We start from the raw sequence: 17,532 nt of genomic DNA on the forward strand, positions 1-17,532 counted from the left end.
GTGGGACCCGATGGGTGAGGGGTAATAGCTGTTCCTGAACCTGGTGGTGTGGGACCTGACGGTTGAGGGGTAATAGCTGTTCCTGAACCTGGTGGTGTGGGATCTGATGGGTGAGGGGTAATAACTGTTCCTGAACCTGGTGGTGTGGGATCTGATGGGTGAGGGGTAATAGCTGTTCCTGAACCTGGTGGTGTGGGATCTGATGGGTGAGGGGTAATAGCTGTTCCTGAACCTGGTGGTGTGGGACCCGATGGGTGAGGGGTAATAGCTGTTCCTGAACCTGGTGGTGTGGGACCTGATGGTTGAGGGGTAATAACTGTTCCTGAACCTGGTGGTGTAGGACCTGATGGTTGAGGGTAATAACTGTTCCTGAACCTGGTGGTGTGGGACCTGACGGTTGAGGGGTAATAGCTGTTCCTGAACCTGGTGGTGTGGGATCTGATGGGTGAGGGGTAATAACTGTTCCTGAACCTGGTGGTGTGGGATCTGATGGGTGAGGGGTAATAGCTGTTCCTGAACCTGGTGGTGTGGGACCCGATGGGTGAGGGGTAATAGCTGTTCCTGAACCTGGTGGTGTGGGACCTGACGGTTGAGGGGTGATAACTGTTCCTGAACCTGGTGGTGTGGGACCTGACGGTTGAGGGGTAATAGCTGCTCCTGAACCTGGTGGTGTGGGACCTGACGGTTGAGGGGTAATAGCTGTTCCTGAACCTGGTGGTGTGGGACCTGACGGTTGAGGGGTAATAGCTGTTCCTGAACCTGGTGGTGTGGGACCTGATGGTTGAGGGGTAATAGCTGTTCCTGAACCTGGTGGTGTGGGACCCGATGGGTGAGGGGTAATAGCTGTTCCTGAACCTGGTGGTGTGGGACCTGACGGTTGAGGGGTAATAGCTGTTCCTGAACCTGGTGGTGTGGGATCTGATGGGTGAGGGGTAATAACTGTTCCTGAACCTGGTGGTGTGGGATCTGATGGGTGAGGGGTAATAGCTGTTCCTGAACCTGGTGGTGTGGGATCTGATGGGTGAGGGGTAATAGCTGTTCCTGAACCTGGTGGTGTGGGATCTGATGGGTGAGGGGTAATAACTGTTCCTGAACCTGGTGGTGTGGGACCTGGCGGTTGAGGGGTAATAGCTGTTCCTGAACCTGGTGGTGTGGGACCTGACGGTTGAGGGGTAATAGCTGTTCCTGAACCTGGTGGTGTGGGACCTGATGGTTAATAGCTGTTCCTGAACCTGGTGGTGTGGGACCCGATGGGTGAGGGGTAATAGCTGTTCCTGAACCTGGTGGTGTGGGACCTGACGGTTGAGGGGTAATAGCTGTTCCTGAACCTGGTGGTGTGGGATCTGATGGGTGAGGGGTAATAACTGTTCCTGAACCTGGTGGTGTGGGATCTGATGGGTGAGGGGTAATAGCTGTTCCTGAACCTGGTGGTGTGGGATCTGATGGGTGAGGGGTAATAGCTGTTCCTGAACCTGGTGGTGTGGGACCCGATGGGTGAGGGGTAATAGCTGTTCCTGAACCTGGTGGTGTGGGACCTGATGGTTGAGGGGTAATAACTGTTCCTGAACCTGGTGGTGTAGGACCTGATGGTTGAGGGTAATAACTGTTCCTGAACCTGGTGGTGTGGGACCTGACGGTTGAGGGGTAATAGCTGTTCCTGAACCTGGTGGTGTGGGATCTGATGGGTGAGGGGTAATAACTGTTCCTGAACCTGGTGGTGTGGGATCTGATGGGTGAGGGGTAATAGCTGTTCCTGAACCTGGTGGTGTGGGACCCGATGGGTGAGGGGTAATAGCTGTTCCTGAACCTGGTGGTGTGGGACCTGATGGGTGAGGGGTAATAACTGTTCCTGAACCTGGTGGTGTGGGATCTGATGGGTGAGGGGTAATAACTGTTCCTGAACCTGGTGGTGTGGGACCTGATGGGTGAGGGGTAATAACTGTTCCTGAACCTGGTGGTGTGGGACCTGATGGGTGAGGGGTAATAACTGTTCCTGAACCTGGTGGTGTGGGACCTGATGGGTGAGGGGTAATAACTGTTCCTGAACCTGGTGGTGTGGGATCTGATGGGTGAGGGGTAATAACTGTTCCTGAACCTGGTGGTGTGGGACCCGATGGTTGAGGGGTAATAGCTGTTCCTGAACCTGGTGGTGTGGGACCTGACGGTTGAGGGGTAATAGCTGTTCCTGAACCTGGTGGTGTGGGACCTGACGGTTGAGGGGTAATAGCTGTTCCTGAACCTGGTTGTGTGGGACCTGACGGTTGAGGGGTAATAGCTGTTCCTGAACCTGGTGGTGTGGGACCTGATGGGTGAGGGGTAATAACTGTTCCTGAACCTGGTTGTGTGGGACCTGATGGGTGAGGGGTAATAACTGTTCCTGAACCTGGTGGTGTGGGACCTGATGGTTGAGGGTAATAACTGCTCCTGAACCTGGTGGTGTGGGACCCGATGGGTGAGGGGTAATAACTGTTCCTGAACCTGGTGGTGTGGGACCTGATGGTTGAGGGGTAATAACTGTTCCTGAACCTGGTGGTGTGGGACCCGATGGGTGAGGGGTAATAACTGTTCCTGAACCTGGTTGTGTGGGACCTGACGGTTGAGGGGTAATAGCTGTTCCTGAACCTGGTGGTGTGGGACCTGATGGTTGAGGGGTAATAATTGTTCCTGACCCTGGTGGTGTGGGACCTGACGGTTGAGGGGTAATAGCTGTTTCTGAACCTGGTGGTGTGGGACCTGAGACTCCTATATATCTCAGTAAACTGTACCATAGACCTGACTATCCTTGATGTTGACACTGGAGGCTGGAGTGTTCCTACCTTTTTCACTCTCACCTGCTTATCTCTGGTTTGCAGTGACACGTCACAACCACCTGAAAGATTTCATGCTGGTGGTTTCCATAGTGATCGGTGTGGGTGGCTGTTGGTTTGCCTACATCCAGAACCGTTACTCCAAAGAGCACATGAAGAAGATGATGAAGGACCTGGAAGGGCTGCAGAAAGCAGAGCAGAGTCTGCATGACTTGCAGGAGAGGTGAGAGCCTGGCACTGAATACCCTTCGCTGGTAATGAATGCCCCAATATAGTACTGTGAAAAAGTCTTAGGCACCCTAGATGTTTTATGTAAATTTTGTCTTAGATGTTTAATTTTTGTCTTCTGCATTAGTGTGTCAGTAGAGTAGAGCAAATTTTAGATTTCCAAACATTCATTTTCCAAAAAATCAAATGTTACAGAGAAATTTATGTAATTTGTTAAAGAAAGTAATATATTAAGACTAGACTACTTTTCAAATAACAGCTTGATTACTTTGTAGCTATTTAAGTTCAAAGCAAAATTTATTATCAGGGTACATACATGTGACCACATAATAGAAACATAGAAACAGCACAATACAGGCCCTTCGGCCCACAAAGCTGTGCCGAACATGTCCCTACCTTAGAACTACCTAGGCTTTACCCACTGCCCTCTATTTTTCTAAGCTCCTCGTAGCCATCCAGGAGTCCCTTAAAAGACCCTATCACTTCTGCCTCCACCACCGCTGCCAGCAGCCCATTGCACACACTCACCAATCTTTGCATAAAAAACTTATCCTTGACATCTCTTCTGTACCTATGTACTTCCAAGCTACTTAATTAAAACTGTGTCCTCTCGTGCTAGCCATTCCAGCCCTGGGAAAAAGCCTCTGACTATCCACACAATCAATGCCTCTCATCATCTTATACATCTCTATCAGGTCACCACACATCCTCCGTCACTCCAAGGAGAAAAGGCCAAGTTCATTCAACCTATTCTCATAAGGCATGCTCTCCAATCCAGGCAACATCCTTGTAAATCTCCTCTGCGCCCTTTCTATGGTCTCCACATCCTTCCTGTAGTGAGGCAACCAGAACTGAGCACAGTACTCCAAGTGGGGTCTGACCAGGGTCTTATATAGCTGCAACATTATCTCTCGGCTCTTAAACTCAATCCCACGATTGATGAAGGTCAATGCACCGTATGCCTCCTTAACCACAGAGTCAACCTGCATAGCAGCTTTGAGTATCCTATGGACTCAGACCCCAAGATCCCTCTCATTCTCCACATTGTCAAGAGTCTTGCCATTAATACTATATTCTGCCATAATGTTTGACCTACCAAAATGAACCATTTCACACTTATCTGGGTTGAACTCCATCTGCCATTTCTCAGCCCAGTTTTGCATCCTATCAATGTCCCGTTGTAACCTCTGACAGCCCTCCACACTATCAACAACACACCCAACCTTTATGCGATCAGCAAATTTAAGAACCCATCCCTCCACTTCCTCATCCAGGTCATTTATAAAAATCACAAAGAGTAGGGGTCCCAGAACAGATCCCTGAGGCACGCCACTAGTCATCGGCCTCCATGCAGAATATGACCCATCTATAACCATTCTTTGCCTTCAGTGGGCGTGCCAGTTCTGGATCAACAAAGCAGTGTCCCCTTGGACCCCATGCCTTCTCACTTTCTCAATAAGTCTTGCATGGAGTACCTTATCAAATGCCTTGCTAAAATCCATATACACTACGTCTACGGCTCTACCTTCATCAATGTGTTTAGTCTCATCCTCAAAAAATTCAATCAGACTTGTAAGGCACAACTTGCCTTTGTCAAAGCAATGCCGACTGTTCCTAATCATATTATGCCTCTCCAAGTGTTCATAAATCCTGCCTCTCAGGATCTTCTCCATCAACTTACCAACCGCTGAAGTAGACTCACTGGTCTATAATTTCCTGGGCTATCTCTACTCCCTTTCTTGAATAAGGGACAACATCTGCAACCCTCCAATCCTCCGGATCCTCTCCCGTCCTCATTGATGATGTAAAGATCATTGCCAGAGGCTCAGCAATCTCCTCCCTCACCTCCCACAGTAGCCTGGGGTACATCCCGTCTGGTCCCAGTGACTTAACCAACTTGGTGCTTTGCAAAAGCTCCAGCACATCCTCTTTCTTAATATCTACATGCTCAAGCTTTTCAGTCTGCTGTAAGTCATCCCTACAATTGCCAAGATCCTTTTCCGTAGTGAATAATGAAGCAAAGTATTCATTAAATACCCCCTGCTATTTCCTCCGGTTCCATAAACACTTTTCCAATGTCACACTTGATTGGTCCTATTCTCTCATCTCTTATCCTCTTGCTCTTCACACATTGTAGAATGCCTTGGGGTGTTCCTTAATCCTGACCACGAAGGCCTTCTCATGGCCCCTTCTGGCTCTCCTAGTTTCATTCTTAAACTCCTTCCTGCTAGCCTTATAATCTTCTAGATTCATATCATTACCTATTTTTTTGAACCTTTCATAAGCTCTTCTTTTCTTCTTGACTGGATTTACAACAGCCTTTGTACACAATGGATCTTGTACCTTACCATCCTTTCAATGTTTCATTGGATCGTACCTACTCAGAACCCCATGCAAATATCCCCTGAACATTTGCCACATTTCTTCCGTACGTTTCCCTGAGAATATCTATTTCCAATGTATGCTTCCAGGTTCCTACCTGATAACCTCATAGTTCCCCTTACTCCAATTACAGACAGACATACTTTATTGATCCCGAGGGAAATTGGGTTTCGTTTCCTTAACTTGTCCGTTCCTATCCCTCTCCAGTGCTGTGGTAAAGGAGATAGAATTGTGATCACTATCTCCAAAATGCTCTCCCACAGAGAGACCTGACACCTGACCAGGTTCATTTCCCAATACCAGATCAAGTACAGCCTCTCCTCTTGTAGGCTTATCTACATATTGTGTCAAGAAACCTTCCTGAACACACTTAACAAACTCTACCCCATCTAAACCACTCACTCTAGGGAAATGCCAATCAGTATTTGGGAAATTAAAATCTCTCACCACAACAACCTTGTTATTAATACTCCTTTCCAGAATCTGTCTCTCTATCTGTTCGTCGATGTCCCTGTTACTATTGGGTGGTCTATAAAAAAACACCCAGTAAAGTTATTGACCCCTTCCTATTCCTAACTTCCACCCACAGAGACTCCATAGACAACCCCTCCATGATTTCCTCCTTTTCTGCAGCCGTGACACTATCTGTGATCAACACTGCCCCCCACCCCGACCTCTTTGGCTTCCCTCCCTGTCCTTTTTGAAACATCTAAAGCACAGCACTTGAAGTAGCCATTCCTGTCCCTGAGCCATCCAAGCCTCTGTAATGGCCACAACATCATAGCTTCAAGTGCTGATCCATGCTCTAAACTCATCCGCTTTATTCATGATACTCCTCGCATTAAAATAGACACGTCTCAAACTATCGGACTGAGCGCGTCCCTTCTCTGTCACCTGCCTATCCTCCCTCTCGCACTGAATCCAAGCTTTCTCTATTTGTGAGCCAACCTCCCTTTCCTCTGTCACTTCAGTTCGGTTCCCACCCCTCCAGCAAGTCTAGTTTAAACTCTCCCCAACAGCCTTAGCAAACCTTCCCACCAGGATATTGGTCCCCCTTGGATTCAAGTGCAACCCGTCCTTTTTGTACAGGTCACACCTGCCCCCAAAGAGGTCCCAATGATCCAGAAATCTGAATCCCTGCCCCCTGCTCCAATCCCTCAGCCACGCATTTATCCTCCACCTTATTCTATTGCTATACTCACTGTCACGTGGCACAGACAGTAATCCCAAGATTACTACCTTTGAGGTTCTGCTTCTCAACTTCTTTCCTAACTCCCTGTAGTCTGTTTTCAGGACCTCCTCCCTTTTCCCACCTATATTGTTGGTACCAATATGTACCACGACCTCTGGCTGTTCTCCTTCCCACTTCAAAATATCGTGGACGTGATCAGAAACATCCCGGACCCTGGCACCTGGGAGGCAAGCTACCATCTGAGTTTCTTTCCTGTGTCTGCAGAATTGCCTGTGTGATCCCTAACTATGGAATCCCCTAAAACTCTGAAATTCTTTTTCTGTGGGTATACTTAGCAAATCTATGGAACAGTAACTGTAAACAGGATCAATGGATAACAAACTGTGCAAATGCAAATATAAGTAAATGACAATAAATAATGAGTTTGAAATAACAAGGTAAAGAGTCCTTAAGGTGAGACCATCAGTTGTGTGAACACCAGAAGTTTTTTGATAAGGAGCTGATGGCTGAGGGGTAGTAACTGTTCTTGAAGCTGGTGGGTGCGAGTCCTGAGGCACCTGTACCTTCTACTTGGCAGCAGCAAGTAGAGAGCATGGTCTAGGTGGTGAGGATCTTTGATGATGGCGGCTGCTTTCCTACGAAAATGTTTCATGTAGATGTACTCAATGCTTGGGAGGGTTTTCCCCATAATGTACTGGGCCGAATTCACTACCTTCTGTCGGATTTTCCACGTAAGGGCCTTGGTGTTCCCATACCAGGCCATAATGCAGACAGTCAGCGCAACTACCACCACACATCTGAAGAAGGTTGCCGAGGTTTTTGATGACATGCTGAATCTCTGCAGACTCCCGAGGAAGTAGATGTGCGTTCATACTTTCTTTGCAATTATATTTATATGATGGATCCAGCACAGGTCCTCTGAGACAGTGACACCCAAGAATTCAAAGTTACTGGCCCTCTCCACCTCTGATCCTCCTATGATTACTGGCTCATGGACCTCTGCTTTCCCTCTTCTGAAGTCCACAACCAGCTCCTTGGTCTTATTGACATTGAGTGAGAGGTTGTTGCTATTACACCACTCAGCCAAATTTCCAGTCTCCCTCCTGTATGCTGATTCATCACCACCCACAACAGCAGTACCATCAGAAAGCTGTATGTGTGGGAGCTGTACTTAATCAAACAGTCATAGGTTTAAAGAATACGTACACAAGGCTGGAAGAACTCAGCAGGTCAGGCAGCATCCGTGAGAAAAGAGTAGCCAACGTTTCGGGCCGAGACCCTTCATCATAGGTTTAAAGCAAATAGAGCAAGGGGGCTAAGCACACATCCCTGTGGTGCACCTGCGCGGATTAAAACTGTGGAGATGTTCTTGCCCCGTATATAGCCCAGTGCATGATTAAACAAAAATAACAAACAGATGCTAATGATCAAATATATCATGAGTTGAATGGACTGAACGATTGATTGAAGCAGAAATGGGTGCAGAAGGAGTCAAACTGAGTGACAACCAACCAACCTCTCTGATAGAATCAGAGAGGACAGGAAAATTTTTAATTGGGGAAGGCAAATTATGAGGTTATAAGGCTGGAACTTGCAGGAGTGAATTGGGATGATGCTCTTGCAGGGAAATATACTATGGACATGTGGTCAATGTTTAGGGATCTCTTGCAGAATGTTAGGGATAAATTTGTCCCAGTGAGGAAGATAAAGAATGGTAGGGTGAAGGAACCATGGGTGACAAGTGAGATGGAGAATCCAGTCAGGTGGAAGAAGGCAGCATCCATGAGGTTTAGGAAGCAAGGATCAGATGGGTCTATTGAGGAATATAGGGTAGCAAGAAAGGAGCTTAAAAAGGGGCTGAGAAGAGCAAGAAGGGGGCATGAGAAGGCCTTGGTGAGTAGGGTAAAGGAAAACCCCAAGGCATTCTTCAATTATGTGAAGAACAAAAGGTTGACAGGAGTGAAGGTAGGACAGATTAGAGATAAAGGTGGGAAAACGTGCCTGGAGGCTGTGGAAGTGAGCGAGGTCCTCAATGAATACTTCTCTTCAGTATTCACCAATGAGAGGGAACTTGATGATGGTGAGGACAATATGAGTGAGGTTGATGTTTTGGAGCATGTTGATATTAAGGCAGAGGAGGTGTTGGAGTTGTTAAAATACATTAGGATGGATAAGTCCCCAGGGCCTGACAGAATATTCCCCAGGCTGCTACACGAGGCAAGGGAGGAGATTGCTGAATCTCTGGCTAGGATCTTTATGTCCTCGTTGTCCACGGGAATGGTACTGGAGGATTGGAGGGAGGTGAATTTTATCCCCTTGTTCAAAAACAGTAGTAGAAATAGTCCGAGTAATTATAGACCAGTGAACCTTACGCCTGGTGGGAAAGCTGTTGGAAAAGATTCTTAGAGATAGAATCTATGGGCATTTAGAGAATCAAGGTCTGATCAGGGACAGTCAGCATGGCTTTGTGAAGGGCAGATCAGGTGACCAGGCATATAGATGAGAGTAGTGCAGTGGATGTGATCTACGTGGATTTTAGTAAAGCATTTGACAAGGTTCCACACGGTAGGCTTATTCAGAAAGTCAGAAGGCATGGGATCCAGGGAAGTTTGGTCAGTTGGATTCAGAACTGGCTTGCCTGCAGAAGGCAGAGGGTCGTGATGGAGGAAGTACATTCAGATTGGAGGGTTGTGACTAGTGGTGTCCCACAAGGATCTGTTCTGGGACCTCTACTTTTCATGATTTTTACTAATGACCTGGATGTGGGGGTAGAAGAGTGGGTTGGCAAGTTTGCAGAAGACACAAAGGTTGGTGGTGTTGTAGATAGTGTAGAGGATTGTCGAAGATTGCGGAGAGACATTGATAGGATCCAGAAGTGGGCTGAGAAGTGGCAGATGGAGTTCAACCTGGAGAAGTGTGAGGTGGTACACTTTGGAAGGACAAACTCCAAGGCAGAGTACAAAGTAAATGGCAGAATACTTGGCAGTGTAGAGGAACAGAGGGATCTGGGAGTACATGTCCACAAATTCCTGAAAGTTGCCTCATAGGTGGATAGGGTAGTTAAGAAAGCTTAAGGAGTGTTATCTTTCATAAGTCAAAGGATAGAGTTTAAGAGTCACAGGGTAATGATGCAGCTCTATAAAACTCTGGTTAGGCCACACTTGGAGTACTGTGTCCAGTTCTGGTTGCCTCTCTATAGGAAGGATGTAGAAGCATTGGAAAGGGTATAGAGGAGATTTACCAGGATGCTGCCTGGTTTAAAGAGTATGCATTATGATCAGAGCTTTACTCTCTGGAGAGGAGGAGGATGGGAGGAAACATGATAGAGGTGTACAATATATTAAGAGGAATAGTTAGAGTGGACAGCCAGTGCCTCTTCCCCAGGGCACCACTGCTCAATACAAGAGGACATGGCTTTAAGGTAAGGGGAGGAAAGTTCAAGGGGGATATCAAAGGAAGGTTTTTTTACTCAAGAATGGTTGATGCGTGGAATGCACTGCCTGAGTCAGTGGTGGAGGCAGATACACTAGTGAAATTTAAGAGACTGTTAGACAGTTATATGGAGGAATTTAAGGTGGAGGGTTATATGGGAGGCAGGGTTTAAGGGGTGGCACAACATTGTGGGCCAAATGGCCTGTACTGTGCTGTATTGTTCTATAATTCAAACTAAAAGGTGAGGGTGTGGCAGATGTGACAGTTTAACCTTCAAATCAATTTTTACACCATGGCATGAGTGAGCAACAAGGCACAAGGTGGTCATCCTGCATCTCTCCCAAGCAGAAATTTTGCAGCAGGTAGGTTTTGAAATGTGCTGTCTAAGCTCTCCTGAAGAAGCACATGTAAACAGGCAAGGTCAAAGACAAGAAATGCAGGGGTTGGCTACAGAAAATGAGTGCAGTAAATGAAACTGATGTCCCTTCTAAATTGGAAGAAGTCCAGCACTGCTGTCATCTCTGAACTCACAGATACCACTGGAACTCAAGTACACCCCTGTACAATCCAGAAAAGTCATGAGATCAGTGGTCTTCTTCAGAGAAGAGTTGTTGCCAAAAAGCCATTCCTCTGAAGTGGAACCAAAGCCAAGAGACTCACTTAAGCACAAAAACACAAGGGCTGGGGTGCTGAACATGGAAGCAAATGCTCTGGACTAACGAGTCAAAATTTGAAATTTTTGGCTCAAACTTGAGGCAGTTTGTCTGTGGAAGAGCTGGAAAGTGCTACATGGATAAGTGTCTGCAGGCAGCCGTGAAGCACAATGGAGGCTCCCTGCAGGTTTGGGTCTGCATTACTGTAAATGGAGTTGATGATCTTCCATCCATGTACTCTAGTTGGTGAGTTGGTGAAATGGAATCCTTAATGCTGAGAATTACAAGCAGATTCTCATCCATCACACAGTACCATCAGGGAGGCGTCTGATCATTCCCAACTTCATTCTGCAACAGGGCAGTGACCCAAACATATGGCCAGGGTCATAAATAACTACCTTCAGTAGAAAGAAGAACATAGAGTTGTGCAACAGATGATACGGGCTCTGCAGAGCCCTGATTTCATCATCAAGGCTGTCTGGGATTACCAGGAGAGACAGAAGTAAGTGAGACAGCCAAAGTCTGTAGACGAACTGTAGCAAGTTCTCCAAGATGCTTGGAACAACCTACCAGCCGATTTTCTTATAAAACTGCACAGCAGTGTGCCTAAGAGAATTGGTGCAGTTTTGAAAGTAGAGGGTGATCACACCAAATACTGAGTTGCTTTAGACTTTTACTGTTTATAGTGAATTTTTTTGGTATTTAGAAACTTTTCATTCCATTATTTTTAAAGCATCTTCTCCCTACAGAATTGTTTTTACATGTGCCCAAGACTTTTGCACTGTACTGTTGCTCCTCTTTGGTAATGAACTGGTAATGAATACTCTTTACTGGCAGTGGATGCCCCTGGCTTGCACCATTGTCTGGTGCAGCTCTGAAGAAGCTGATCACTTGCCCTGCTCTGTGGTGGCAGGACACGTAGAGGAACTTTTATACCACAGCCACAGGACACCCATGTATTTACTCAGTGTTACAGAGCTGTGAAACAGGCCCTTTGACCCAACTCCTCCATGCTAACCATGGTGCCTCCCCATCTGTCTGCCTCCATCTGAACCTTTCCTGTCCACATACCTGCCTAAATGTCCTTTAAACATTGTAATTGTACCCATTCCACATATCTACCACCCTCTGTGTGGAAAAGGTTTCCCCTCAGGTCCCCTTTAAACCTCACAATAAACCTATCCGCTCTAGTTATATAGAGCATTACTGCACAGAAGCAAACCTTTTGACCCTTCTAGTCCATGCTGAACTAGTACTCTGCCCAGTCCAACCAACCTGGACCTGGACCTTAGCCCTCCATACTTCTCCCATCCACGTACTCTAGACAAGACTGTGATCACGACCATTGGCCTTATGTTTTCTCTCATGAGTTTGTACACTCCTCTAATGTTTGCCAGATTCCTGTGATGGGCAGCGTTTAGTGCCTCCTCCTAAGTAGCCTTTCCTTTACAAAACACAGGTTGAGTGTATAATGTGCCCCATGCCCGGAGGCAATACCGGCACCTGCAGAAGCTGCAGCAGTCACTCAGTGGTTTGCAGAGCTCCCCTGCACAGCAAAGATTCTGCAGATGCTGGAAATCTTGATCAAGGCACATAAAATGCTGGAGGAACTCAACAGATCAGCCAGCATCTATGGAAATGAGTAAACAGTCAATATTTCAGTCTAAGACCATCAGGACTGGAAAGGAAGGGGGCGGGAAAAGGTCAAGGAAGAAGAGTGCAAGTTGTCAGATTACAGGTGAAGCCAGGCGAGGAGGAGATGGGTGGGTGGTGGGGGTGGGGGGAGATCCTGGAAGGTGATAGGTAATTAAAATTGAGAGGGATAATAAGTCATCCGTGGTGGAATGGCGGAGCAGACTCGATGGGTTGAAAAACCTAATTTTGCTGCTAGGAATGTGATAGGAGAGGAGAGTGGACATTGGTAGAAAGGGAAGGAGGGGAGGAACCAGGGGGAGCTGATGGACAGGTGAGGAGATATGAAAGGCTGAAAAGGAAATGGGAATGGTGAATGGAAAAAGAGAGAAAGAGGAGGGCAAGAAGTAAGAACTGCTGCCAGACCTGCTGAGTTCCTCCAGTATTTTGTATGTGCTTCCCTGCACATTGGAGGTGCTTTGGGACTCCAGGCCCCATCTGTCCTTTTGTGCTGTGTGTGGCCCCTTCAGCTGCAGTTGGAGTCCAGTGAGGCCGTTTTGTGTGGTTGGTGCAAGGGATGTGCTAAGGCGTTGTCCCTGAGATTAAACGTGCCCGTTGGTTGGGTCTGCAGGCTCCTGAAGGCACAGGAGGAGCACCGGTCAGTGGAGGTGGAGAAGGTGAACCTGGAGCAGAAGCTGCGAGACGAGATAAACGCAGCGAAGCAGGAAGCCCAGCGATTGCGTGAGCTGCGTGAGGGCACGGAGAATGAGCTTAGCCGCCAGAAGTACGCTGAGGAGGAGTTGGAACAGGTGGGATTGGGTACCTTGGCATGCAGCGGGGTTGTGGACTCAGCCGGCTTCAGTTCACTGGGGTGGTGAAGAACAGACTCTGGAGTTCAGGAAGCAAGGCCTTGGCATCTGATGTGCACAGGACGGATGGTCCTGTGCCTCGAGGAGGGTGGGGCCTGTGATGACGGAGACAGGGGGATAAAGTTTAAAGATTAGCTGAATTTGTCACATGTACATTCAGAGAGATGTGTCATTTGCATCAACGACCAACACAGTGCGAGGATTGTGCAGGGCAGCGGATAAGTGTCACCAGGCTTCCGGCACCAACGTAGCATGCCCACAGTTTACTAACCTTAGTCAGTATGTGTTTAGAAACTGGGAGGAAACCCACACGGTCACAGGGAAAACATACAGACGGTGGTGGGAATTGAACCCGGGCTACTAGTGCTGTAAAATGTTACACTAACCACTACGCTCCCGTGCCGCCATGAGTCCTGCACGTGTGCAGTGGGTCCTGGTCCGAGGTCAGAGAGGGAGTTACTGCTGAGATGGTTGGGTTGGACCAGCACACGGGCTACCAGTTGGAGGACTGCTTTGGCAGCATTGTAGTGTATCAGCTGGCATAATGTTTTACAGTGCCAATGACCTGGATTCAACTTCCACTATGGTTGGTAAGGAATTTGTACGTTCTCCCCTTGACCGCGTGGGTTTCCTCTGGGTACTCTGGTTTTCTCCCGCATTCCAAAGAAACACGGGTTGGGGTTAGAAATTAAAGGCGTGCTCTGTTGGCAGCGGCAGAAGGGTGGTGATGTTTCCGGGTTGCTCCCCGAACACATTTGCTGGTTTGATTTGATATAAATGATGCATTTCACCTTTTGTTTCAATGTACGTGTCATAAATAAAGCTAATCTTTTGAAACTGGTCCCATGCTAAGCCGATGTGGGAGGTTTTGCGTGCGTGTGTGTGTGCGTGTGCGTGTGCATGCATGTGCGTGCGCGTGTATGCGTGTGCATGTGTGTGCGTGTGTGTGCGTGTGTGTGTGTGTGTGTGTGTGTGTGTGTGTGTGTGTGTGTGTGTGTGTGTGTGTGTGTGTGGGTGGACTCCTGAATCCAGTTACGCATGAGCTAAGTGGCTCTCTGCTGGATGAGGGACGGAACTGATGCAAAGAGGTATCCTGCCGGACAACCCTGTGGATGGGATATCTTCGTTGAAGTAACATACACCTGCTTGCTTGACATGGGGAATGAAACAGGTGCCTCTCTCAGGTGCGCATGGCGCTGAAGAAAGCGGAGAAGGAGCTGGAATCGCGTGGGAGCTGGTCCCCGCCAGATACCCTGCAGAAGTGGCTGCAGCTGACTCACGAAGTAGAAGTGCAGTACTACAATATCAAGAAGCAGAGCGCCGAGAGGCAGCTGTATGTCGCCAAGGAAGGGGTGAGTGCTGTCAGAAATTCAACAATGATTTTGTAACTCTGTAAAACTCTGAATAGATAGATTAGGGTGCATTCAGAAATCTCTTAGATAGCAAAATGAAGGGCCATGTAGGAAGAAAGGTTACATTTATCTTAGAGTTGGTTAAAATGTCAGAATAACATAGTGGGCCAAAGGGCCTGTACTGTACTGAACTGTTCTCTGGTTAGGCCACACTTGGAGTATTGTGCTCAGATATAGTCCCCTCTTTATAGGAAGGATGTAGAAGCTTAGAGAGAGTGCAGAGGAGATTTGTCAGGATGCTGCCAGGATTAGGTGAGATAGGGCTTTTCTCTTTGGAGCTAAGAAGGATGAGAGGAGACTTGATAGAGGTGTACAAGATGATAAGAGGCATAGATCGAGTGGACAGCCAGCGAGTTTTTTTCCTGGGCAGTAATGGCTAATACAAGAGGACATAATTTTAAGGTGATTGGAGAAAAGTATAGGGGTGATGTCAGAGTTTGGTTTTCTACACAGAGAGTTGAGGGTAAATGGAACCAGAAGTCAGGAATGGTGGACTCTTGGATAGGCACATGGATGATAGAAAAATTGAGGGCTATGAGATAGGGAAGGTTTAGCTCTAAGAGTAGATTGGAAGGTCAGCATAACTTTATGGGCCGAAGGGTCTGTACTGTTCTATGTTCTAATGCCTCACAGAAGAGTCCAAGGGCAGAACTTGGAGTGGGACGGAGAGATAAAGTGACAGGTGATTGGAAGTTCGGAGTCACTTCTGACGACTGAACAGAGATGCTCTGCAAAGTGGTCACCCAGTCCTTATTCATTTGGTTTTGATTTAGAGATACAGTACAATAACAGGCCCTTCTGCATCAACGAGCACGTGCTGCCCAATTACACCTTAGTGACTAATTAACCTGCTCACCCATACATTCCTGGAATATGGGAGGAAACCCATGCAGTCACGGGAGAACGTCCTGACTTCTTACAGACAGTGGCAGGAATTGAACCCGGATCGCTGATGCTGAAATAACACCATGCAATTCCAAAATGCAAACTTGGAACAGAGTTACCCTGGTGCACACTTTGGGCCTCCAGCAGACTTGCAGGGTAAACATACCACGGTGTTTGGGGGAGCACTGAATTCAACAAGTTGATGGCTTGTTGAATCTCAGGTTTATAGAGAGCATGCCTTGTGAGGAGAGGTTGAGATATCTTGGGCTTTTCTCTTTGAAGCAAAGGAGGAGGAGAGGTGACGATAGAGATGTGTAAGATGGTAAGAGTCATATATAGAGTGGACAGCTAGAGACTGCAGGGCGGAAATGGCTAAATTGTGGCATAATTTGAAGGTGATTGGAGGAGTCTTAAAGATTGGAGGAAAGTATGGTTGAAGCGTTATTAGAAAAACTGGAGGACTATGGGAGGGAAGGGTTAGATTGATCTTGGAGTAGGTTAAATTGACACATCATCACAGGCTGAAGGGCCTGTACTGAGCTGTAATGTTCTATGTACAGGCAACCAGCCTTTGCATTGTGTGTCAAAACTTGAAGTAAATTATTTTTCTGCTTGGTTTTACCAAACACACAAAGGCTCTGAGCAACACATCACTTTAAAAATCTCACCTTCTGAAGCTGATTTCTGCAAGTTCTCTCCCTCTTCATCTCTCACCTCCTTCCCCTCCCCACAGGCAGAGAAAATAAAGAAGAAGAGGAACACGTTGTTTGGAACTTTCCATGTGGCACACAGCTCTTCGCTCGATGACGTAGATCACAAAATCCTGGCTGCAAAGTAAGCACTGAAGCCATGTTGCCAAGGGAACCAGAGGGGGGTTGCTCAGTTAAGCTATTACCTTCTTAGTGGCTTGATCTTTCATTATAGATGCCAGTGTTCTTCCACCCATCAGGTCAGGTTAGCTGGTTGTCAGTTCTCTGTGTTTTCTCTTTGCTTCCTTTCTTAAGTACTGGGTCATGTTTTGTAGTCTCTAGTCCGCAAGAAACCATTCCAGAATCTACACAAAGTGCTAGAGGAACTCAGAGGGCCAGGCAGCCTCTGTGGAAAAGAGTTCATCTACAAAAGTCAGGAGTTTACGTTGCAGCTTTATAAAGCTCAAGTTCAGCCACGTGTGGAATATTGCACACAGTACTGGTCACCCTATTATAGCAAGGATGTCGAGGCTTTGGAGAGGGTGCAGAAGAGGTTTGCCTGGATTAAAGGGCATGAGCTATAATGAGGGGTTGGACAAACTTGTGTTGTTTTCTCTGGAGTGGTGGAAGCCAAGGGGAGATCTGATAGAGGTTTATAAGATTATGAGAGGCATAGAGTAAGTAGGCAGGCAGTATCTGTTTCCCAGGGTTGAAATGTCTAATACCAGAGGTGATACATTTAAGGTGAGAGGGGGTAATTTCAAGGGAGTTGTGAGGGGCAAGGATTTTTACACAGGGTGCCTGGAATGTGCTGCCTGAGGTGGAGGTAGAGATAGATACGTTAGAGACTTTTAAGAGATATTTACATGAATGTGAGAAACATGGAAGGATATGGACATTGTGTAGACAGAAGGGATTAGTTTAGTTGACCATCTGATGACTAATGTAATAGGTTCACACAACATTGTGGGCTGAAGGGCCTGTTCCTGTGCTGTATTGTTCTATGTTCTGTCCACTGCCTCCTTCGTCACCTCTGAGTCGTAGATCACAATTCCTTGGAACTTATCAGTTTTCTGTCTCACTAATTTCTCTGGCATTTTATTCCTAAATTGGGGCTAGATGTAAGGGAATATTTTGGGTTCTTGGTTTCCGGGACTGAGCAACACACACAAAATACTGGAGGTGATAGCTGACAGGTTACAAGATACCTGACTGCGTCCCTACAGAGGGTTATTTGGACTGCAGGGAGGATCATTGGGGTCTCTCTTCTACCCATCCAAGAAACTAGTCAGGTGCTCTGCATACACAGGACCCTTAGCATTGTCAATGATTTCCCCCCCCCCCCATCCAT

At 47.2% G+C, this 17,532-nt stretch overlaps 1 protein-coding gene across 2 annotated transcripts in view; it reads left to right on the forward strand.

The window, feature by feature from the left end:
* stim1b (stromal interaction molecule 1b) overlaps positions 1 to 17,532 on the forward strand; it is a 198,077-nt gene that overhangs the window by 163,511 nt on the left and 17,034 nt on the right. For both annotated transcript variants that reach the window (XM_059963541.1, XM_059963542.1), the window contains exons 6-9: positions 2,853 to 3,030; positions 12,958 to 13,135; positions 14,380 to 14,547; positions 16,226 to 16,326. In XM_059963541.1, the coding sequence (XP_059819524.1) occupies positions 2,853 to 3,030; positions 12,958 to 13,135; positions 14,380 to 14,547; positions 16,226 to 16,326 (625 nt within the window). The remainder of the gene's footprint in view (positions 1 to 2,852; positions 3,031 to 12,957; positions 13,136 to 14,379; positions 14,548 to 16,225; positions 16,327 to 17,532) is intronic.

This window comes from Hypanus sabinus, chromosome 3 (assembly GCF_030144855.1).
Source record: "Hypanus sabinus isolate sHypSab1 chromosome 3, sHypSab1.hap1, whole genome shotgun sequence".
Taxonomy (NCBI): Eukaryota; Metazoa; Chordata; class Chondrichthyes; order Myliobatiformes; family Dasyatidae; genus Hypanus; species Hypanus sabinus.